This window comes from Procambarus clarkii, chromosome 36 (genome assembly GCF_040958095.1).
Source record: "Procambarus clarkii isolate CNS0578487 chromosome 36, FALCON_Pclarkii_2.0, whole genome shotgun sequence".
NCBI lineage: Eukaryota > Metazoa > Arthropoda > Malacostraca > Decapoda > Cambaridae > Procambarus > Procambarus clarkii.
Window position 1 is genome coordinate 9,604,524 of NC_091185.1, and position 25,584 is coordinate 9,630,107.

Sequence of the window (25,584 nt, forward strand, 5' to 3'; positions counted from 1 at the left end):
TCTTTGTATCGCTGGTATGTTTGGGGGTTCGCCCTCTTCCTGTATTGATTCCATTTTTGTGTCTTTTGGTCTCTAGCCCTCTCGCAATTTCTATTGAACCAATCCTGTTTCCTAGTTCTGCATCTCTGTTTTGGTATAAATTTTTTTGTGCTTTATCATATATTTCACAAAACTTGACATACATCTCATTCACTTCCTTGCCTAGCATCAAGTCTGTCCAATTATACTCACTAAAAAAATTTCTAAGGTCACCATAATGTCCTCTCCTGAAGTCTGGTTTTTCAACTGCTTCAACCTCCTTATTTTCTTCCAGCTTATAACGCATTGCATACTTTATTCCCAAAAAGACATGGTCACTTTTACCCAAGGGAGGAAGGTACTGAATGTCAAATATCTCTTCCTCCTTGTTAAATATCAAATCTAGCATGGAGGGAACGTCCCCTTCCCTCATCCTCGTAGCTTGTTTAACATGTTGATACAAGAATGTTTCCAGGATGAGGTCTACAAATTTACAGGTCCAAAAATCTTCTGTTTTAGCTTCATATGCTTCCCAGTCTATGGATTTCAAGTTGAAGTCACCGACTATCAACAGTCGTGATCTATCGTTATCCGCTCTCGCTATAATCTCTCTCATTATTGTTATAAGACCTTCACGTTTACTATCTAGCTCCTCCTTTGACCATGTGCTGCTTGGCGATGAACTATATGCATTTATTATCATTAGTTTATCATCCTCATGGCAGATCTCTAGTGCTATTATGTCAACTTCTTGTGGATTGGCAGTCATTATTTCATTCACCTTTAGGTGTTCTTTTACCAGCACAGCAACGCCACCGCCTTTCCTAATTTTTCTGTCCCGTCTCCAAATTGAGTAGCCCCTTGGGAATATGACCTCATTTAAAATTACATCTTCAAGTTTTGTCTCCGTGAGTGCAACAATGTCTGGTGTCTGCAGCTGTATTACATCACTTAACTCCAGTATCTTCGATCTCACTCCATCTATGTTGGTGTATGCAATCTTCAGGAACTTGTTCCCCCTCTCCTTATTCTTCACTCCCCCTCTCTCTATTGATTTTGTTGGTTTGCCTTTATGTATGCCTTTATGTACTTTATGTCATGAAAGTGTTCACAGCAAAACTCTGATTCTGTATACAGTTGTAATTCCAGCTCATCACATATATGCGAGAGAATTCACCTTTAGCTCCTTGGTACAACAACATAGCATTGTCAAGCCTTTGGAAACACAACAGAACAGAAGACACACCAGAAAGCTAAAATGCTAAAAAAAAATCAGAGTTGAATGTAATGACATGACAATTTCTGGGCGAGGCTCCCTGAAGCTATCACACTGATTAAGTGCCATTCTACTAGGTGCCATCAGTGCTGTGTTCTATTGATCTACTGGAAACTACGAGCCAGAACCTGGCCTCCTCAGAGTGGCGCAGGGAGCGATGGCCTATGAACACTTTAAAGTTTATCATCATAGCCACCATCCAAAGGAAGGCACCCAGAAAGATAGGCAAATTAAAACAGACTACCGCATTGTTAAAATGACATCGCAGCCCTAAAATTACCAAAAAGAATTCCCCTTCAATTGAAACAAACAACCAAAATTTTGGGAAACTAGCCCCTCACTAATTTGCCACCACTTCCCCCTCTTGCTTGTGGGAAGGAGGGAGACCGCCCAGGTCTGCCGGGGCCTACCTTCCCAGTTCTATAAAGATAAAACTAAGCCAATGACCTGGGGAAAGAAGTGTGCCAGGGAGCCTCCAGGGCTCACCCAATAATTGGTGTTTCATTACATTGAATGCTGGTTTTCTGGAAACAGCCCCTTCTGCTCCTTGATACTAACTACCCACAGAGAAGAACAAAAAACCAACTTTGAATGTAATGAAACACCATTTTCTAGGTGAGCCCCGGAGGCTCCCTGGAGCTTATCAGGCTAATGTATGTTATATTAGACCGGGAAATTAGCTAAGGAGTTCAGACCTACCAGGGACCAGCGCCAGAACCTGGCCCCTTCAGAGGTTTCAGGGAGCAATGGCCCTGGAAAACCCCCTTGTGGTTGGGGTTTTCCTTATCTGCCATCGACCGGGGTTAGGCACCCAGAAAGGTAGGCATAACAAAACAAACCCCACATTGTAAAAAACTAAAACAAAAAAACGAACAGAGGTAGAAACTCCCTACAATCTCAAGGAAACAAGAAAACAAGCAAACATCATACTTTACTGCCGTGCCGATTTTCCGCGCAGCCCTCCCCGCCCCGAGATGGGGAGGGGAGAGCCCCAGACCTACTGCGCCGGCTGCCAAGCTTCAGTTCGGAAGCTAAGCTTCAACCAACGCGAAAAAACTGCCGACCAGAGGGAGGGAGGGTTGCCAGGGAGCGTCCGGGGCTCACCCAGAAAATGGCGTTTCATTGCATTCAACGTTGGTTTTCTGTGGGGAGCCCCTATGGCTCCCTGGAGCTATATACCCAAGGAGAAGGAAAAGAAAGGGCTAACCCAGGAGGCGGCCGCCACAAACTCCCCAATGCGAAGCCGAGACAACAGGTTGCAACCCAAGGCAACAAAAACGCACAGGAGCAGACGCACTTATAAGCTGGAAGAAAATAAGGAGGTTGAAGCAGTTGAAAAACCAGACTTCAGGAGAGGACATTATGGTGACCTTAGAAATTTTTTTAGTGAGTATAATTGGACAGACTTGATGCTAGGCAAGGAAGTGAATGAGATGTATGGCAAGTTTTGTGAAATATATGATAAAGGCACAAAAAAATTTATACCAAAACAGAGATGCAGAACTAGGAAACAGGATTGGTTCAATAGAAATTGCGAGAGGGCTAGAGACCGAAAGACACAAAAATGGAATCAATACAGGAAGAGGCCGAACCCCCAAACATACCAGCGATACAAAGATGCAAGAAACAACTACACGGCAGTGAGGAGAGAGGCAGAAAGAAATTTTGAAAAAGGGATTGCGGACAAATGTAAAACAGAACCAGGTCTATTCTATAAATTCATAAACAACAAATTGCAGGTAAAGGATAATATTCAGAGGTTGAAAATGGGAAATAGATTCACGGAAGATGAAAAGGAAATGTGTGAAACACTAAACGAAAAGTTCCAAAGTGTGTTTGTACAAAATTAAATCTTTAGGGAACCAGATACAATAAGAATTCCAGAGAACAACATAGAACACATAAAGGTGTCTAGAGACGAAGTGGAAAAAATGCTCAAGGAGCTCGGTAAGAACAAAGCAGCTGGCCCAGATGGCGTTTCACCATGGGTTCTGAGAGAATGTGCATCTGAGCTCAGCACTCCACTTCACCTGATCTTTCAGGCATCCCTGTATACAGGAATCGTAGCAGACGGGTGGAAACAGGCTAACATAGTTCCAATCTACAAAAGTGGCAGCAGGGAAGACCCCCTCAATTATAGACCTGTATCATTGACAAGTGTAATAGTGAAAGTATTGGAAAAACTAATCAAAACTAAATGGGTAGAACACCTAGAGAGAAATGATATAATATCAGACAGACAGTATGGTTTTCGATCTGGAAGATCCTGTGTATCGAATTTACTCAGTTTCTATGATCGAGCCACAGAGATATTACAGGAAAGAGATGGTTGGGTTGACTGCATCTATCTGGACCTAAAAAAGGCTTTTGACAGAGTTCCACATAAGAGGTTGTTCTGGAAACTGGAAAATATTGGAGGGGTGACAGGTAAGCTTCTATCATGGATGAAAAATTTTCTGACTGATAGAAAAATGAGGGCAGTAATCAGAGGCAATGTATCGGAATGGAGAAATGTCACAAGTGGAGTACCACAGGGTTCAGTTCTTGCACCAGTGATGTTTATTGTGTACATAAATGATCTACCAGTTGGTATACAGAATTATATGAACATGTTCGCTGATGATGCTAAGATAATAGGAAGGATAAGAAATTTAGATGACTGTCATGCCCTTCAAGAAGACCTGGACAAAATAAGTATATGGAGCACCACTTGGCAAATGGAATTTAATGTTAATAAATGTCATGTTATGGAATGTGGAATAGGAGAACATAGACCCCACACAACCTATATATTATGTGAGAAATCTTTAAAGAATTCTGATAAAGAAAGAGATCTAGGAGTGGTTCTAGATAGAAAACTATCACCTGAGGACCACATAAAGAATATTGTGCAAGGAGCCTATGCTATGCTTTCTAACTTCAGAATTGCATTTAAATACATGGGTGGCGATATACTAAAGAAATTGTTCATGACTTTTGTTAGGCCAAAGCTAGAATATGCAGCTGTTGTGTGGTGCCCATATCTTAAGAAGCACATCAACAAACTGGAAAAGGTGCAAAGACATGCTACTAAGTGGCTCCCAGAACTGAAGGGCAAGAGCTACGAGGAGAGGTTAGAAGCATTAAATATGCCAAAACTAGAAGACAGAAGAAAAAGAGGTGATATGATCACTACATACAAAATAGTAACAGGAATTGATAAAATCGACAGGGAAGACTTCCCGAGACCTGGAATTTCAAGAACAAGAGGTCATAGATTTAAACTAGCTAAACACAGATGCCGAAGAAATATAAGAAAATTCACCTTCGCAAATAGAGTGGTAGACGGTTGGAACAAGTTAAGTGAGAAGGTGGTGGAGGCCAAGACCGTCAGTAGTTTCAAAGCGTTATATGACAAAGAGTGCTGGGAAGACGGGACACCACGAGCGTAGCTCTCATCCTGTAACTACACTTAGGTAATTACACTTAGGTAATTACATAAAGAATTGGCGGCCAAGAACCTCTGCGACCCTCAAATCCCTGCGCCCAAAATGAGCCCTAAACGTCACCAACACAGCAGCAAAAGCTGCAAACGTCCGAACAGCACTGGCGCAAGGACAGACCGCAGGCTGGAAGACTGAAAAACTCTGCGGACGACCTGAGAGACCCGAGCCCTAAAACAGGGAATAAGGGGAACCGGATCAACCCAAAGCGCATCCCCAGACACGGTGTGCAAGTAACGGCAAAAAGCGCAACCGGACAACACAGGACGCACCCCCGGCCCAACCAATCAAGCATCAATAACCCAAGAACCCCTCTGGAAAGCAGCCGTCTCGACCGTCGCCAGGACGGAGAAAGGCTGCAAACGTATAAACCTACCACCAGTACCAAAGAGCATAAACCTGAATCGAAGGGGCTACCACAAACTGAGGAGAAGATAAGATGGCACCCTGATCAAGGATCAGGATGGCTCAGGCGACACATGAGCAAGTCGGAGGTGAAACAAAACACGAGAAAGCGTACGAAACAGGGCAGATGTTATGTCCACCCCGAACGCAAGCCGGAGCGGCTCCGCCAGCACTGCACAAAATGAGGTGACAGTAAGAAACATCAATAACTGTAGTCCTGAAAACCAAAAAAAGGACAAGATAATCCGATGCGAAAAAGAAGAAAACCTACGAAGAGCAAGAAAAAGTGCATAGAAACACCAGGAACGTCATACTGTCACCAAGACGAAGCTCGCAGGTGGGACACTGTCAACAAAGCCACCTGATCACCATAGTGATGGTGATACCCACGTCAAAAACCCCAAAAGGATGGGACGGATCAACCACATCCAACGCACCCACTAAGATGACATGACGAAGCGAAGGGGAAGAAGCCCACCCCCAAAGAGGGAGAAGCTGTCCACTGCCACCACCAGAGGCCGGAAAACAACCAAAAGCACCCACTAACTGCAGGACCATGCGAGAGTCAACAGAGCAAGCTGCTCCCCCGGCACCCCATCAACAGAGAAGGGAACAGAGCCACTTCCGAAAGAAAAAGTACACATACACATATATACATATCATGTATATACACATACACATACATATACACATACACACAAGGTATGTGACACACACGTGTGTATGCACATACACATATGCACACACACAGTGTACACATGTACATGCGTACACACACACACGCACTTGAAAAGAAAATTACAAGCCGCCGGGCAGGCAAAGAATTCACAAAACTGCATCAAAAGGCCCACCTCAACAAAACCTCAAAGTCCCAGCACGACCACAACACGTGCCAAGACCCAAAAAGATCATCTGCAAGCCAGGAAGACCCCCGAACTCCAGAAGGCAGAACCGGGTCACACACACGAGGAAACAAAGCCCCCTGAACCCACCAAGGGGGCCCAAGAGGAAGAAACCTTCGGAACGAAACCAAAGAACCCAAAGGAACCCGGAATCGAACCAGGGAAGAGTCCAAACCACCATATTTGCCGGCGGAGATACACCACAGAAAGGCAAAGCACAGCCCCCAGACAGAACCCCCAGTGAAACTGTCAAAACAGACCGAAAACCGAGGGACAAGGTGTGGGAGCAAGCATATCAGCCAGGGACACTGAGCCCAACCCAAGAGCCCAGACCCAAAACAGACAAAATGGAAAACCCAGTGTAAAATCAACACTCAAACGTTCCCAGAGGAACAGGAAACGGGCAGAAAACACCAGAAAAGCAAAGAGACAAAAACAGGAGAATAAAACCCCTGAAAAAACCAGCGTTGAATGTAATGAAACGCCATTTTCTGGGTGAGCCCCGGAGGCTCCCTGGAGCTTATCGGGCTAATGTATGTTATATTAGACCGGGACATTAGCTAAGGAGTTCAGACCTACCAGGGACCAGCGCCAGAGCCTGGCCCCTTCAGAGAGGTTTCAGGGAGCAATGGCCCTGGAAAAACCCCTTGTGGTTGGGGTTTTCCTTATCTGCCATCGACCGGGGTTAGGTACCCAGAAAGGTAGGCATAACAAAACAAACCCCACATGGTTAAAAACTAAAACAAAAACCGAACATAGAGGTAGAAACTCCCTACAATCACAAGGAAACAAGCAAACAAGCAAACATCACACTTTACTGCCGCGCCGATCGTCCGCGCAGCCCTCCCCGCCCGGGGAGGAGGAGGGGGGAGCCCCGGACCTACCGCGCCGGCTGCCAAGCTCCAGTTCGGAAGCTAAGCTTCAACCAACGCGAAAAACCCGCCGACCGGTGGGAGGGAGAGTTGCCAGGGAGCCTCCGGGGCTCACACAGAAAATGGCGTTTCATTACATTCAACGCTGGTTTTCTGTGGGGAGCCCCTACGGCTCCCTGGAGCTTCATACCCAAAGAGAAGGAAAAGAAAGGGCTAACCCGGGAGGCGGCCGCCACAAACTCTGCAACGCAAAGTCAAGACAACCGGTCGCAAACCTGTGACCCAAGGCAACAAGAACGCCCAAGAGCAGACGCGCATAAGGATGGGCGGCCAAGAACCTGTGCGACCCACAAATACCTGCGCCCGAAATGAGCCCGAGACGTCACCAACACAGCAGCAAAAGCTGCAAATGTCTGAACAGCACGGGTGCAAAGACAGACCGCAGGCTGGAAGAATGAAAACACTGCGGATGACCTGGGAGACCCGAGCCCTGAAAACAGGGAACGAAGGAACCGGATCAACCACAGCGCATCCCCAGACACGGTACGCCGGGAACAGCAAAAAGCACAACCGGACAACATAGGACGCACCCCCCGGCCAAACCAATCAAGTACCAATACCCCAAGAACCCCTCCGGAAAGCAGCCGTCTCGACCGTCGCCAGGACAGAGAAAGGCTGCACACCTATAAAGCTACCACCAGTACCAAAGAACAGGAAACTGAACCGAAGGGGCTACCACAAACTGAGGGGAAGATAAGAAGGCACCCGGAACAAGGACCAGGATGGCTCAGGCGACGCATGAGCAGGCCGGAGGGGAGACAAAACACGAGAAAACGTATGAAACGTCATACTGTCGCCAAGACGAAGCTCGCAGGTGGGACACCGTCAACAAAGCCACCTGAACACAATAGAAATGGTGATACCAGCGTCAAAATACCAGACGCGAAGAGATAAGGAGAAGGCCGAACCAGTCACGGACAGCACCGATTCGGCCCGCTGAAAGAGGCGGAGCCTCAGGAAAAACACCCCGGTTACGGACACCTATCAAGCAGCGTCTGAAAAGAAGGCCGGGCCGGGCACACCATGGAACCTTAAGGACTGTTCTCGTGGGAATGGGCTGCAACCGAGCCAGAATCCGAAGCAACACCTGGACCGGGAGAAGAGGAACAGGTACCCCCCACCTCGACCAGTCCTGCCGAAAGCATCCACCGTGAAATCCTCGCAGGTGGGAAAGGGCGCCACAAAATGGGCGACGCCTAGACCACGCTGACCCGAAGACGTCCATGGCCAGGAGTCCATACGCCCGACAGAGCCAACAAAACAAATCGGCGACGACTGGCCAACCCACGAAGAGGAATGAACCGAGACAGCTGTCCGCCAGGATGCAGGACACACCCCGGACACGAACCTCACGGTTAGCCAAACCCGTGTGGTTCCGGCAAGAACCACCAGAGAACAGTCCGAACAGAGCTGAATGGTAGAGTACCTATTGACCCAAACCCTCCGAAGCGCAAACCAAACAGCCATGAACACCCGAACCGTGCTGTGAGCCCGACGGACAGACAGACTCCATCAACCTCGGTCGACCTGGTGAACACTGGTCACAAAGCCCCAGCCGAGAGACGACCTGTCCGTGAACACACCGAGCGAAGGCTCGGGGAGGTGCCAAGGCACGGAACCCCGAAAACCCCAAAGAGGAAGCTGGTGACGCAGCACCAACACAAGATCTCCGGAGGAACCTAATGAATGCAAGAGGTGGAAGGGGAGTCTACGCAGGAACCAACAGACGCCGCAGCCAAACCCGACTCCGCGGGCAGACAAGCACGCCGAAGTGCAGACTCCCGCACAACCGCTCAAGCAACCGCTGAGCAACCCGGGACCCCCTCCTGAACAGCCGAAGGCGGGACCACAGCCATAGTAACACTTCTGGAGGGAAGACAATGCGGGGCCCAAGAGCCTTAAACAAGGCCCAGGTCCGAACCCAGGACGGTAACAGATGGAAAAACCTCCACATCACCAGGAAGCCAAACCCGGCGATCTGGAAAGAACCATCCCCTGGCGAGCAGACAAGCGGACTGACTGGGAGCCCTCACCAGCCAGTCGTCGAGGTAGGCCAGACACCGAATCTCAGACTCAGACAGGGCACCAAGATCCGGTAAAGATGCAAAAAATATACGAAGTGCCCATAACAAAATAGGGAAGGCAATAAAAACAGCAAACCTGAAGCCCCACCACCAACCGTGCTAGTCCCAGAAAAACTGGAGAGGAACGTGCCAAGAAGTGACCTGGAGGTCCAGGGCCACCATCCAGGCACCCGGACCCAACAGAATCCGAACAGGAGACAACAGTCCTCCGAGGAGGGCATAGGATCCAGGGCGCAGACTGAAGAAGTCCAGAAGAACTGCAGATGGGAAAAGCTCATGACTGCAAAGAGCAGACGGGAACCCCAGAAGGATGGGGCGGATCGACCACGCCCCACGCACCCATGAAGAGGAAATGACGAAGCGAAGGGGAAGAACCCCCCCCCCCCAAGGGGGAGAAGCCGTCCTCCGACGCCAGCAGAGGCCGGAAGACAACCCAAAGCGCCCACCAACAGCGGGACCATGCGAGAGGCAACAGAGCAAGCTGCTCCCCCAGCGCCCAGTCAACAGAGAAGGGAACAGAACCCCTTCCGATGAAAAAGTACACTACCTAAGTCATGAGGAGAGACTACGGGAATTAAACCACACTTCGCTGGAAGACGAAGAGTAAGGGGAGACCTGATCACCACATTCAAGATACCCAAGGGAATCGACAGGGTTGATAAGGACAGGCTATGTAACACAAGGGGCACACGCACTAGAGGACACAGGTGGAAACTGATTACCCAAAAGAGCCACAGAGATAGAATTTTTTTTTTCTTTTTGTGTGTCAGAATGGTAACGGGAAAGCACTAGGAAGGAATCTGGTGACTCCACACACAAGTAATGAGGCTGACCCCCATACAATGTCACATGTAGACATAATAGAGCCCAATAGGCACAGGAACCTATACAAGTTGGTATACAGAATTATATGAACATGTTTGCTGATGATGCTAAGATCATAGGAAGGATAAGAAATTTAGATGATTGTCATGCTCTTCAAGAAGACCTGGACAAAATAAGTATATGGAGCACCACCTGGCAAATGGAATTTAATGTTAATAAATGTCATGTTATGGAATGTGGAATAGGAGAACATAGACCCCATACAACCTATATATTATGTGAGAAATCTTTAAAGAATTCTGATAAAGAAAGAGATCTAGGGGTGGTTCTAGATAGAAAACTATCACCTGAGGACCACATAAAGAATATTGTGCAAGGAGCCTATGCGATGCTTTCTAACTTCAGAATTGCATTTAAATACATGGATGGCGATATACTAAAGAAATTGTTCATGACTTTTGTTAGGCCAAAGCTAGAATATGCAGCAGTTGTGTGGTGCCCATATCTTAAGAAGCACATCAACAAACTGGAAAAGGTGCAAAGACATGCTACGAAGTGGCTCCCAGAACTGAAGGGCAAGAGCTACGAGGAGAGGTTGGAAGCATTGAACATGCCAAAACTAGAAGACAGAAGAAAAAGAGGTGATATGATCACTACATACAAAATAGTAACAGGGATTGATAAAATCGACAGGGAGGATTTCCTGAGACCTGGCACTTCAAGAACAAGAGGTCATAGATTTAAACTAGCTAAACACAGATGCCGAAGAAATATAAGAAAATTCACATTCGCAAATAGAGTGGTAGACGGTTGGAACAAGTTAAGTGAGAAGGTGGTGGAGGCCAAGACCGTCAGTAGTTTCAAAGCGTTATATGACAAAGAGTGCTGGGAAGACGGGACACCACGAGCGTAGCTCTCATCCTGTAACTACACTTAGGTAATTACACTTAGGTAATTACCTGTTGATAGACGGTTGAGAGGCGGGACCAAAGAGCCAGAGCTCAACCCCCGCAAGCACAACTAGGTGAGGACATATATTGTAAAAGTACAAGTCGCCGACTAGTGGGCAGAGAGCACCACGCCGGCCAGGCAAAGAAGGCACAAAACTGCATCAAAAGGCCCACATCGACAGCAAAACCACAAAGTCCCAGCACAACCACAACATGTGCCAAGACCCAAAAAGATCAGTCTGCAAGCCAGGAAGACCCCGGAACTGTAGAAGGCAGAACCGGGTCACACGAGGAAACAAAGTCTTCTGAACCCACAAAAGGGGGCCCCAAGAGGAAGAAACCTCCAGAACGAAACCAAGGAACCCAAAGGAACCCAGAATCGAACCAGGGGGAGCCCAAACCACCACATTTGCCGGCAGAGAACACCACTGAAAGGCAAAGCACAGCCCCCAGCAAAACCCCCTGGGAAAACGGTCCCAACAGACTGAAAACCGAGGGACAAGGTGTGGGAGCAAGCATACCAGCCAGGGGCACTGAGCCTAAACCCAAAGGCTCTGACCCAAAACAGAAAAATTGGAAAAACCCGTTGTAAAAGCAACACCCAAACGTTCCCAGAGGAACAGGCAACGGCAAGAAAACACCAGAAAAACAAAGAAACGACAACAGGAGAACAAAAACCCTGAAAAAAATTGAAAACTCACCCGAGACGCTCGCTCGCACACCCAGACGCATGTAAACAAACCGCAACGCCGCCCTGGTGGCCACGCTGTGAAACCGGCAGACGAAAATGGCCGCCAGCAGGGGCTGTGACTGACGCTAAATACACAAAAACACGCCAGCAAATGTGGGAAGGTAGCAGACTGGATGAGCGAAAAACGTCGCCTAACAGCAGAAAAACCCCGGCAGGGGCAAAACCGCCCCAGAACTGCTAGCAGGCATCCCTCACAGCCCCGGGAACCAACAACAGAGGCCCCGGGGCAGAGCCGTCCTCCAAGCCCTCCGCCCTTAAAGAAAAGCAAGAGTCCATAGGAAAGGCAACAAGAAAGAGCCGCTGGTAAGACCCAGAAGCCTTGGCAGGAGGCACAGGCTCAAACCTCCGTCCCCAACCCGAACGGGGCAGCCCCCGAAAACCGCCCGAGTCCCTGCCGCAACTAAACCCTGCCCTGACCCCGCAACCCGCAGACGGTCCGGAGCCGGGAACATGGAGGGAAAGGGGCGAACAGCAACTAACCAAAACGGGGCGGCCACAGGGCATTCGAGTGGGAAACCAACCTAGCATGTTGCAGCAACCTAACCAAGCTTGCAACACAGATGCCGCCTGTACTCTGAACAGTAAGAACATCAGGAGAGTACTGGAGAACAAGCAGAGAATCACTCGCAAGACTCCGGGTCAAGGTGTCAGTGACCCAACAGGCAGCATAATGGAGGTAAAAATGGCGACTGTCACCCGGAGACAAGGGAACAGCAACCAACGATCCCGTACAAGACGGGTTGGAACCCGGAAGACACATTCGATGGTCACCCCGAGCCCAGACAGGGGTTTCCAGAGCCCGTAGAGTAACAACTACGGGAAGCCTGGGCAAGGTGTTGCTAACCGGTTAAGAAACCCTAACATAACAAGAGGGTAGATTATAGCACTGAAAACCCCCCGAGACGTGTAAAATCACGGGGGCCTAGCAGAGGGCCGCCATAAACTACCAGTGGAACTATAACCACCTTAGGCAGACCCCCACCAGGCATGAAAAATTAAAAACAAAAGAAAAACCCCGCAAAAGTACACCGTCTCCAGAGGCAACAGAAACCGGCCGCCGCTTAGGTGGCAGGCTGTGCAACACCTTGACGCCCTAACCAGCACAATACCAATCCCTACCCAGGGCCAAACAAGGGCCCCAAGCCCCAGCTGGCCCCAAGGGCGAGGCAAATGCCGAGCAGCAACAACCTCTATGGGAATGGTTCCCGAACGCCCCAGGGAAGATAACCCTGTTACGCAAGGGCAGTACTCACAGGGCGCTTAGGGAAGTCAGCCACTAAGCACATGCAGCCCCGGCACTGATGAAGTACTCCTGGCCACCGCACAACACAACACACGGCAGTGAACGTCACACAAGGCAAACACCGCCTAGGTGTTTGCCTGGCCTAGGAAACTGAGGCCAGAGAAGCGTCAATCCCGGTTGACATTAGCGAACGAACTGAAGCTTGGCAGCCGGCGCGGTAGGTCCGTGGCGGGGAGGGCTGCACGGACGATCGGCGCGGCGGTAAAGTGTGATGTTTGCTTGTTTGCTTGTTTCCTTGTGATTGTAGGGAGTTTCTACCTCTATGTTCGGTTTTTGTTTTAGTTTTTACCATGTGGGGTTTGTTTTGTTATGCCTACCTTTCTGGGTGCCTAACCCCGGTCGATGGCAGATAAGGAAAACTCCAACCACAAGGGGTTTTCCAGGGCCATTGCTCCCTGAAACCTCTCTGAAGGGGCCAGGTTCTGGCGCTGGTCCCTAGTAGGTCTGAACTCCTTAGCTAATGTCCCGGTCTAATATAACATTCATTAGCCTGATAAGCTCCAGGGAGCCGTAGGGGCTCCCAACAGAAAAGGGGTGAAAACTCACCCCAGAAGCTCGCTCGCACACCCAGGCGCATGTAAACAAACCGCAACACTGCCCTGGTGGCCACGCTGGGAAACCGGCATAAGAAAATGACCACCAGAACAGAGGGCTGTGACCGACGTGAAAGATACGAAAACACACCAGCAAAAGTAGGAAGCTAGCAGGCTGGATGGGCGAAAAACTCCGCCCAAAAGGAGAAAAACCCAGGCAGGGGCAAACTGCCCCAGAACTGCTAGCAGGCATCCCCCACAGCCCCGGGAACCAGCAACAGAGGCCCCGGGGCAGAGTCATCCTCCAAGCCCTCTGCCCTTAAAGAAAAGGCAGAGTCCATGGGAAAGGCAGCAAGAAAGGGCCGCTGGTAAGACCCAGAAGCCTTGGCAGGAGGAACAGGCCCAAAAACCTTCGTCCCCAACCCAAACGGGGCAGCCCCCAAAAAACCGCCCGAGTCTCGACCCCAACTAAACCCCGCCCCGACCCCGAAACCCACAGACGGTCCGGAGCCGGGAACAGGGAGGGAAAGGGGTGAACAGCACCTAACCAAAACGGGGCGGCCTCGGGGCATCCGAGTGGGGAAACCAACCTAGCGTGTTGCAGCAACCTAACCTAGCTTGCAACACAGATGCCGCCTGTACTCTGAACATAATAACATCAGGAGAGTACTGGAGAACAAGCAGAGAATATTTCTTGCAAGACTCCGGGTCAAGGTGTCAGTGACCCAACAGGCAGCATGACGGAGGTAAAAGTGGCGACTGTCACCCGGAGATAAGTGCACAGCAACCAACGATCCCGTACAAGACGGGTTAGAACCAGGAAGACACATTCAATGGTCCACCAAGCCCAGACAGGGGTTTCCAGGGCCTGTAGGCTGACTGCTACGGGAAGCCCGGGCAAGGTGTTGCTAACCGGTTAAGAAATCCATAAATAACAAGAGGGTAGAGGATAGTACTGAAAACCCCTGTGACATGTACAATCACAGGGGCCTAGCAGAGGGCCACCAAACACTACCAGTGGAACTATAGTCACACTGGGCAGACCCCCACCAGGCAATTGGAAGAAAAAAACAAAAAAAAACAAAAAAACAAAAATTACAAGTCTCCAGAGGTCTCCGGTCGCCACTTAAGTGGCAGGTCGCGCAACACCTTGACGCCGTAACCAGCACAATACCAGTCCATATCCAGGGCCAAACAAGGACCTCAAGCCCCAGCTGGCCCCAAGGGCGAGGCAAATGCCGAGCAGCAAGAACCTCTACGGGAATGGTTCCTGAACGCCCCAGGGAAGATAACCCTGTCACGCAGAGGCAGTACTCACAGGGCGCTTAGGGAAGTAAGCCACTAAGCGCATGCAGCCCCGGCACTGATGAGGTATTCCTGGCCACCGCACAACACAACACATGGCAGTGAACGCCACACAAGGCAAACACCGCCTAGGAGACCGAGGCCAGAGAAGCGTCTATCCCGGTTGACATTAGCTTACGAACTGAAGCTTGGCAACCGGCGCGGTAGGTCCGAGGCTCCCCCCTCCCCCTCTCAAGAGGGGAGGGCTGCGCGGATGATCGGCGCAGCAATAAAGAGTGATGTTTGCTTGTTGCCTTGGGATTGTAGGGAGTTTCTACCTCTCTGTTCATTTATTTGTTTTAGTTTTTTACCGTGTGGGGTTTGTTTTGTTATGCCTACCTTTCTGGGTGCCTAACCCTGGTCGATGGCAGACAAGGAAAACCCCAACCACAAGGGGGTTTTCCAGGGCCATTGCTTCCTGAAACTTCTCTGAAGGGGTCAGGTTCTGGCGCTGGTCCCTGGTAGGTCTGAACTCCTTAGCTAATGTCCCGGTCTAATATAACATACATTATTAGCCCGATAAGCTCCAGGGAGCCGTAGGGGCTCCCCACTGAAAACACTTTTTTCATCTTGCCACTGTTCACCATTGTACCATCATGAACGGTTATCAGCAAGTTCACTTCTCTCTTGTCCTTCCACCTAACTGAGAATATTTGATCACATTTTCTTGGCTGGCAGTCACCAACTTCAAGTTTATTTTCAAACACTGGCATTTCCCTTCTTCTTGGCTTTACTGTGCCAACCAATCCAGTTCTATTTTCAATCAAAACCCTAGCTAGCAAGGGACTTGTATAGTAGTTATCCATGTACAAAATGTGGCCCTTGTTCATCCATGGTGCCATCAGTGACTTCAACACACTACCTAAGAAACCATGTTGGTCGTTTCCGGGAATGTCAACATCGCTAGCAGAATACAGAATCATGTATAACATGTAACCTGTTTCACAGTCATAAAGAACAAAGAATTACAATCCAAATCTGTAGTGTTTGAAGGGAATATAATGCTTGAATGCAACACGTCCTTTAAAAAGCACAAAGGATTCATCAATCACTAGGGTCTTTGCTGGTTCGTAGAAACCTCTGAACTTTCCAATCACTTCATTCATATAGTGCCTGACTCGCCAAAGTCTATCATCCTCTGTCCAGTCCTTATTACTTGCAAAATGTAGACACCTGAGGAGTATCTGAAACCTGCCTTGGGACACATATTTCCCGAAGAAAGGTGTTGGAATAGTCTGGTCTTTGCTCCACTAATCAGTGATAGCATGTTTGACACAATGCTTCATCAACATACATATTGCTAAAAATACATTCATCTCACCTACAGTTGTTTTTTTCCACTGCTGCAATCATGAATATTCTATAATCTCTTTTCCAATGAGATGAGACACATGAAGGTTCATTTGGTGTACAATATATTCCATCAGCGACTCATCATAAAATGCTATAAAATATTTAATTTTACTCATGTCCCCACCATTATGTTGGAAAAGGTCTGTAATCCAAACATCTTTATTGTCAAAGGCAGGAATTGGAGGAATAAAATCGTCCCCATCACTCCACACAAGTACACCTGGTGTCCTGTGAGACGCAACAGGGGCACGACGGCGAGGAAGCGATGCACACCGTGGACCAGGAGGTGAAGCCCGTCTACACAAAGTACGGCCAATACGTGCACATGGGGTGAAAGCACGTGAACATGAGGGTCTTGGTTCCTCATGTGGTGCCATGCGGTGGTGCTTGGCTGGGCGAGACGCTGCTGTTGCGACAAATTCTCACCCGGTCACACCATTGGTACTAGCAACAGGCTCGGTAACACTATGCTCTGAATCCCCTTCACTAAAACCAGAAAATGAGTCACCTTCCTCTTACTCGTCGCCCAATATATCATCATACTCTAAATAAGCACAGGAACTGTGTGGTCGTGGGTGGGTTGGAGTAGACACTGGACGAGGTGGCACGAGTGAGCGTGTAGGCCTCGCCATGGGAGGAGGCTGTATCTCGTTTTCACTGTCTGTGCTACTATCATCGGTCAATTGGGTATATGCAGGCGATGAGTCATAATAACGTGGCTGAAGTATGTTGACCAGACCACACACTAGAAATTGAAGGGACGACGACGTTTCGGTCCGTCCTGGACCATTCTCAAGTCGATTGTGATGAGGAGGTAGGGACAGGCAATAAATAGGTAAGAGAGCTGAGGAGGAAAGTCAGGTGTAGGGGATAGTAGTAATGAGAACTGCAGCAGGCCTATTGGCCCATACGAGGCAGCTCCTATTATAACCACCGAAGGAGATAGTAATAGGAAAAAAGAAGAGGATAGCATGGGAGCGTAGGAGAAGACAATGAACAGAAAAAGGGAGAAGAGAGAAAGAAAAGGAAAGAGAAAGAAAGAAATGGAAGGGGGAAAGCTTATGTTAAGTCACGTTTGTTAGAAAGATTAGAGCATTTGAGTATATACTGTGAAAGGGAAGAGTCCACAGCAACAAAGCCAGGACTCAAGTTCATGTTGGGTACATTGTGTATAAGAGTATAAGAGCTGATTCTACAAGACGGCGTCTGTGTAGAGTAGAGGCAGGAAAGATTATTTTGGAGGAAGACCTATTAATGGGATGATTAGAATCCCTCACATGGCAGAAGAGAGCATTGTTAGTGTCTGCAGACTCTAACAATGCAGACGAAACAATGCAGACGAGACGAAACGTCGTCGTCCCTTCAATTTCTAGTGTGTGGTCTGGTCAAATTGGGTATAGTTCTTATCATTGTCAGACTCATCAAAATCACTTTCCTCACCCTCAGAAAATAATTCACTAGTTATTTGCTCTTGGGTAAGTAATTGCGTGGTGATTCGCCTCCAGGTCGAACGCCTCCAGGGCGTTCGGCCGTGCTTGCCATGGTGACCGCTGGGTAATTGAGGCCTCCCACGTGTTGGTAGCATGAGCTGGATTTAAAAAAAATGGCGGTTGTTTACTATAGTCCCTGGGCAGTATATGGGGGCCTCCCCTACCTCGCTGGCCGTTCAAATCTTGCGTGGTACTCCAACACGTAATATGACGTGATGCGCAATTTATTCCAAGTTATTCAACACATCATATGACGTGTTATGCAGTTTAAGGGTTAACGACAATGTGCTGTCTTGGTTTAGGGACATCCTAAAATGTAGACAACACCAAGTGGCACTAGATACTGTTTGTGGAAAGGGTGAGAAAAGACGTGCAAGTGATAGTGAATCACAACCCAGTCCCAGTGGGATTAAATTCCGAAAAATAGAGAGCCCGCCTGACCCACAGGTTGAGTCTCCCTCCACGCCGTAACCCCTCTCCTCCTTCCCACCTCATGATCATCTCCCTCAAGCCAGCAACGTCTCTTCATAAGGTAAAGTGAATGTAAAAATGGGAACAAGCAAACAAAACATTTATCGTACATGTACAGTATCATATTACCAGTGTATAATGTCATATTGTTGTTTTGGGGGCTGGAACGAATTATTTCTATTTACATTATTTTCAATAGAGAACTTTGTTTTGAATGACGTCAGTTTCACATGACAACCACTGAGCCGGAACGAATTAAATTCGTTATTTGAGGTTTCACTAATACTATTATACAGCATTATCTTCATTATTTTTATACTTTACCAAAAGAATAAGCATGTTGGAGACTTATTATTAATGTACCAGTCACTTAAAACACAATTTATTGAAAATTCTCGTATAGAAAAAAAATTATGATAAATAATAACAAAATGAGAAACAAAGAATTTTGTATACCTAGCATCTGGTCTAATCCAAAATCAGATGAAAGTGAAGGAACCTCATGTGTGTGCTCATCAGACTCCGTGTCCGATGTCTCGGATACTCTGGCAGCCAGGGACACATGGTAAGATGAAACCTACAATTAAATAACAAGACATTTTAAATTATCAAATTTTTTAAGTTTGTTCATCAAAGTGGCATATTACTTTATGCATTATAACAATTGTAAAGCTCATCAAATACAGTATGATACAGAAGAGGAAGAGTAGAGGGAGGGAGGAAGGGGCTCGGAGGGAGGCAGTGGGTGTAAGGGGAAGGAGGCGGCAGGCGGGAGAAGGGTGTTAAGGGGGGCAGGGGTTAAGGAAGGGAGGCAGAATCAGTTATCATGGAGCCACAAGGGCCTCTGAGAGTAGAGGCAACTGGGAACGAAGTTGCATTAATCCCATGTCCTGGCAAAAAATCAAGCGTTGAATATAATGAAACACCATTTTCTGGGCGAGTCCCAGAGGCTCCTTGGAGCTATCCAGGCTGATAGGATAGTCCTAACTTTTGGCATCAGTCAATGTGGGTGGTGTTCTAGGCCTACTGGGGACCACGGCCAGAACCTGGCCCCCTCAGAGAAGCACAAGGAGCAATGGCCCATAGAAATACACATGTGATTTTGGAGCATTTTATATCTGCCATCGACCGGGACAGGGACCCAGAAAGGTAAGTGTCTCAAAACAAAGCCCTATTCTGGTGAAACCAATGAAAATAATGAAACAAGTGGACAGAACTCTCCAATTGAAAACGAGGAAACGAGCATGACATCACACGAGCCACACCACATGTCTGCAAAGCTTTTCCCCTCTCTCGAAGAGGGGAAGAGGTAGCCCCAGACCCCCGCGCTGGCGATCCACACTGTAGTTCCGAGGCTGGATATCAAAATACGCAAAAACTGCCCATTAGAGGGAGGGAGGGAGGGTTGCCGGGAAGCCTCCAGGACTCGCGCAGAAAATGGCGTTTCATTACATTCAATGCTGGTTTGCTGGGGAAAGCCCCTACGGTTCCCTGGAGCTACTTCACCAAAGACTAAAGTAAAGAAGGGGACTTACCAGGGAGGTGGTCGGTTCTCCACATCTCAACTCAAAGTCGAGACAGGCTGCAGCCGCCGACCCAAAGCGACACAGGCCTGATTAGGCCCAGGAACATTTATGAGGTAGCATGCAGCCAGGATCCTGTTTGACCACCAAAAACCCCATGCCCGAATGTCGGCCCAGGACCCTGTTCGACCGCCAAAAACCCTGTGCTCAAATGTCAGCCCAGGACATGTTACCAAAGACGACAGCAAGAGCAGCGAACTTGCGAACGTCATGGGCACAGGGAGAGACGGCAGGCTGGCTAAACTTAATAACCCTGCGGACGACCTGAAAGACCTGTACCCGCAAACAGGGAAGATGGGAAACAGAATCAACCCAAAGCGCATCCCCAGACACAGAAGCTGTGGCGCAGCAGCACAGCGATGCAGCAGCTGACGAAAAGGGGTCGAACCCAGCGATTGCAAGAGAAACGGAAGGGACATTCCCGAAGGAACCAGAACTGCCGATGAAGCAAAACCTGCCCCTGCGGGTAGACCATCATTGCAAAGTTCAGGCTCCCTCGCAGACCCTCGAGCAGCTGCCGGGTGACCCAGAAGCCCCCAGAAAAAAGCGCATATGGGACCGCAGCCGAAGGAGAGACTCCGGAGGAAGAGAGAAGGAAGCGGTCCGAGAGTCCCACACAAGACCCAACCAGGTCCGAACCTGGGAGGGAACCAGATAGGACTTCCGCCAGTTCATCAGTAACCCAAACCTGGCTAGCTGGTAAAGCACCAAACCACTGGTGAGCAGACACGTGGACCGACTTAAGAGCCTAACCCAGCCAGATGTCAAGGTAAGGGAACACCCGAACACCTAACTGATGCAGATGGGTTACTACGACCCGGGTAATTTGTGTGAACAAACGAGATGCCAGGTTCAACCCAAACAGGAGACAACGAAAGTGGTAACTCTGAAATGCCCCACAACAAAACCGAGCCAGTCTCTGAAACGCGAATGAATAGGGATGTGCCAATACATGTCCTTGAGGTCCAGCGACACCATCCAAGCGCCCGGCTCCAACAGAAGCCGGACCTGGGACAGTAGTCATCCGAAAGGAGGGGCAAAAAACCAGCGTTGAATGTAATGAAACGCCATTTTCTGGGTGAGCCCCGGAGGCTCCCTGGAGCTTATCGGGCTAATGTATGTTATATTAGACCGGGACATGAGCTAAGGAGTTCAGACCTACCAGGGACCAGTGCCAAAACCTGGCCCATTCAGAGAGGATTCAGGGAGCAATGGCCCTGGAAAACCCCCTTGTGGTTGGGGTTTTCCTTATCTGCCATCGATCAAGGTTTGCACCCAGAAAGGTAGGCATAACAAAACAAACCCCTCATGGCAAAAAACTAAAACAAAAAACCGAACAGAGATATAGAAACTCCCTACAATCCCAAGGAAACAAGCAAACATCACACTTTACTGCTGCGCCGATCGTCTGCGCAGCCCTCCCCGCCCCGAGAGGGGGAGGAGGGAGCCCCGGACCTACCGCGCCGGCTGCCAAGCTTCAGTTTAGAAGCTAAGCTTCAACTAACGCGAAAAAAAAAAACAAAAAAACGCCGACCGGTGGGAGGGAGGCTCAGGGCGGCTCACCAAGAAAATGGCATTTCATTACATTCAATGCTAGTTTTCTGTGGGGAACCCCTACAGCTCCCTGGAGCTTCATACCCAAAGAGAAAGAAAAGAAAGGACTGACCCGGGAGGCGGCAGCCACAAACTCTGCAACGAGAAGCCGAGACAACAGGTTGCAACCTGCGACCCAAGGCAACAAGAAGGCACAGAAGCAGACGCGCATAAAGAATGAGCGGCAAAGAACCTGTGCGACCCTCAAATCCCTGCGCCCGAAATGAGCCCTAGACGTCACCAGCACAGCAGCAAAAGCTGCAAATATCCGAACAGCACGGGCGCAAAGACAGACCGCAGGCTGGAAGACTGAAAAACTCTGCGGACGTCCTGGGAGACCCGAGCCCTGAAACAGGGAACGAGGGGGAACCGGATCAAACCAAGGCGCATCCTCAGACACAGTACGCACGTAACGGCAAAAAGCGCAACCGGACAGGCACCCCCGGCCAAACCAACCAAGCATCAATAACCCAAGAACCCCTCCAGAAACCAGCCGTCTCGACCGTCGCCAGAAGGACGGAGAAAGGCTGCACACGTACAAAACCTACTGCCAGTACCAAGGAGCAGAAACCTGAACCGAAGGGGCTACCACAAACTAAGGAGAAGAAGAAGGGACCCTGATCAAGGACCAGTACAGCGCAGGCGACACATGAGCAGGCCGGAGGTGAAACAAAACACGATAAAGCGTACAAAACGGGGCAGATGTGACGTCCACCCCGAACGCAAGCCGGAGCGGCTCCGCCAGCGCCGCATAAAATGAGGCAACAGTAAGAAAACATCAAATAACTATAGTCCAGAAAATCCCAGAAAGGACAAGACAACCCGATGCGAAAGAGAAGACAATGTACAAAGAGCAAGAAAAAGTGCATAGAAACACCAGGAACATCATACTGTCGCCAAGACGAAGCTCGCAGGTGGGACACCATCAACAAAGCCACCTGAACACCACAGAGATTGTGATACCCGCGTCAAAATACCAGACGCGAAGAGCAGAGGAGAAGGCCGAACCAGGCACCTACAGGACCGATCCGATCTGCCGAAAGAGGTGGAGCCGCGGGAAAACGCCCCGGGTTCAGACACCTATCAAGCAGCGTCTGAAAAGAAGCTGGGCCGGCCACCAAGGAACCATAAGGACTGCTCTCATGGGAATGGGCTGCAACCAAGCCAGAACCCGACGCAATAGCTGGACCGGGAGAAGAGAACAGGTACCCCCATCTCGACCAGTCCTGCCGAAAAGCATCCAACGTGAACGCCTCGCAGGCGGGTAAGGGCACCACATAAAATGGGCGACGCCTAGACCATGCCGACTCAAAGAACGTCCATGGCCAGGAGTCCATACGTCCGGCAGAGCCAACGAAACGAGTTGGTGACGACTGGCCAATCCACGAACAGAGGAATGAACTGAGACAGCTGTCCACCAGGACGCAAGATCCCGAATGCCCCAGGAAAGATAACCCTGTTACGCAAGGGCAGTACTCACAGGGCACTTAGGGAAGTCAGCCACTAAGCGCATGCAGCCCCGGCACTGATGAGGTACTCCTGGCCAACGCACAACACAACACACGGCAGTGAACGCCACACAAGGCAAACACCGCCTAGGAAACTAAGGCCAGAGAAGCGTCTATCCCGGTTGACATTAGCTTACGAACTGAAGCTTGGCAGCCGGCGCGGTAGGTCCGGGGCTCTCCTCTCCCTCTCTCGGGGCGGGGAGGGCTGTGCGGACGATCGGCGCGGCAGTAAAGTGTGATGTTTGCTTGTTAGCTTGTTTCCTTGGGATTGTAGGGAGTTTCCACCTCTCTGTTCGTTTTTTTGTTTTAGTTTTTTACCATGTGGGGTTTGTTTTGTAATGCCTACCTTTCTGGGTGCCTGACCCAATACAGGATACACCCCCGGCCGAACCAATTAAGCATCAATAACCCAAGAACCCCTCCAAAAAGCTGCTGTCTCGACCGTTGCCAGTAGGACAGAGAAAGGCTGCAAATGTACAAACCTACCACCAGTATAAAGAGCAGAAACCTGAACTGAAGCGGCTACCACAAACTGAGGAGAAGATAAGGAGGCACGCTGAACAAGGACCAGGATGGCTTAGGCGACGCATGAGTAGGCCGGAGGTGAAACAAAACACAAGAAAGCGTACGAAACGGGGCAGATGTAATGTCCACCCCGAATGCAAGCCAGAGCGGCTCCGCCAGCGTCGCACAAAACAAGGCAGCAGTAAGAAACATCAAAACTGTAGTCCTGAAAACCCAAGAAAGGACAAGACAACCCGATGCAAAAGAGAAGACAACTTACGAAGAGCAAGAAAAAGTGCATAGAAACACCAGGAATGTCATACTGTCGCCGAGACGAAGCTCGCAGGTGGGACACCATCAACAAAGCCACCTGATCACCACAGAGCTGGTGATATCCGCATAAAAAAACCAGACGCAATGAGCCGAGGAGAAGGCCGAACCAGTCACGCACAGGACCGGTCCGACCTGCAGAAACAGGCGGAGCCGCGGGAAAATGCCCCGGGTTTGGACACCTATGAAGCAGCGTCTGAAAATAAAACTGGGCTGGCCACCAAGAGACCATAAGGACTACTCTTGTGGGAATGGGCTCCAACTGAGCCAGAACCCGAAGCAACAGCTGGACCGGGAGAAGAGGAACAAGTACCCCCACGTCGACCAGTCGTGCCGAAAGGCATCCACCATGAACGCCTCGCAGTCAGGAGGGCGCCACATAGAATGGGCGACGCCTAGACCACACCGACTCGAAGAAGTCCATGGCCAGGAGACCAAACGTCCGGCAGAGCCAACAAAACGAGTCGGCAACGACTGGTCAACCCGCAAACAGAGGAATAACCCGAGACAGCTGTCCGCCAGGATGCATGACCCACCCTGGACTAACCCTTTGGCTAACCTCACTGTTAGCCAAACCCCGAGAATCTAGCAAACGAGCCACGCTAAGGGACCAACCCCAAAGGTCAAACACCTAAGAGAAACCCTGTGGGTCCGACAAAGAACCGCCAGAGAACAGTCCGAATGGAGCTGAATGGTAGAGCCACGAACTCCAGAACTGTGCAGTGAGCCCGACGAACGGACAGACCCTACCATCCCCGGTCAACCTGGTGAGCACTGGTCACATAGCCCCAGCCGAGAGATGACCCATCTGTGAACACATCGAGCGAAGGCTCGGGGAGGTGCCAAGGCACGGAACCCCGAAAACCCCAAAGAGGAAGCTGGTGACGCAGCACAAACACAAGATCCCCTGAGGAACGAACCCAACGATTGCAAGAGAGGCGGAAGGGGAGTCTCCGAAGGAACCAAACCGACGCCGAAGCCAAACCCGACCTCGCAGGCAGACCAACACGTCGAAGTTCAGACTCCTGCACAACTGCTCGAGCAACCGCCGAGCAACCCGGGACCCCCTCATGAACAACCGTAGGCAGGACCACAGCCGCAGCAACACTTCTGGAGGGAAAGACAAGGAGGGGCCCAAAAGCCCTAATCAAGACCCAGCCAGGTCCGAACCCGGGATGGAAACAAATGGAACGGCCTCCAGATCACCAGGAAACCAAACCCGGCAATCTGGAAAGAACCACACATCTGGCGAGCAGACAAGCGGACCGACTGGGAGCCCACACCAGCCAGTCATCGAAGTAGGCCAGACTACGAATCCCAAGCAGACTCAGACAGGGCACCAAGATCCAGTAAAGATGCGTAAATACACCAAGTGCCAATTACAAAATAGGTTAGGCAACAAAAGCGGTAAGTCTGAAGCCCCACAACCAACTGTGCCAGACCCGGAAAACTGGAGAGAAATATGCCAAGAATTGACCTGGAGGTCCAGGGCCATCATCCAGGCACCCGGCCCCAACAGAAGCCGGACAGGAGACAACAATCCTCCGATGAGGGCATAGAATCCAGGGTGCAGACTGAAGAAGTCCAGAAGAACCGCAGATTCGACAGGCCCATGTCTGCATAGAGCAGACGGGAACCCCAGAAGGATGGGGCGGATCGACCACGTCCAATGTACCCACAAAGATGACATGACAAAGCGCAGGGGAAGAAGCCCACCCCGCCAGCCCTGAACCCCCCAAAGGGGAAGAAGCCGTCAACCGCCGCCACCAGAGGCCGGAAGACAGCCAAAATCGCCCACTAACTGCAGGACCATGCGAGAGTCAGCAGAGCAAGCTGCTCCCCCAGCGCCCTGTCAACAGAAAAGGGAACAGAGCCCCTTCCAAAAGAAAAAGTATATATACACATATATACATATATATTATGTATATACACATACACACACATATA

General features: G+C 49.7%; 1 protein-coding gene across 3 annotated transcripts in view; it reads right to left on the reverse strand.

Moving 5' to 3' along the window:
- The window catches only part of LOC123756099 (centrosomal protein of 164 kDa), a 481,504-nt gene that overhangs the window by 82,428 nt on the left and 373,492 nt on the right, over positions 1 to 25,584 (reverse strand). For all 3 annotated transcript variants that reach the window (XR_011230545.1, XM_069336540.1, XM_069336539.1), the window contains exon 15: positions 18,576 to 18,696. Coding sequence is in view for 2 of the 3 variants with exons in the window: in XM_069336540.1 (XP_069192641.1) it covers positions 18,576 to 18,696 (121 nt within the window). In the remaining variant the exon portion in view is untranslated. The remainder of the gene's footprint in view (positions 1 to 18,575; positions 18,697 to 25,584) is intronic.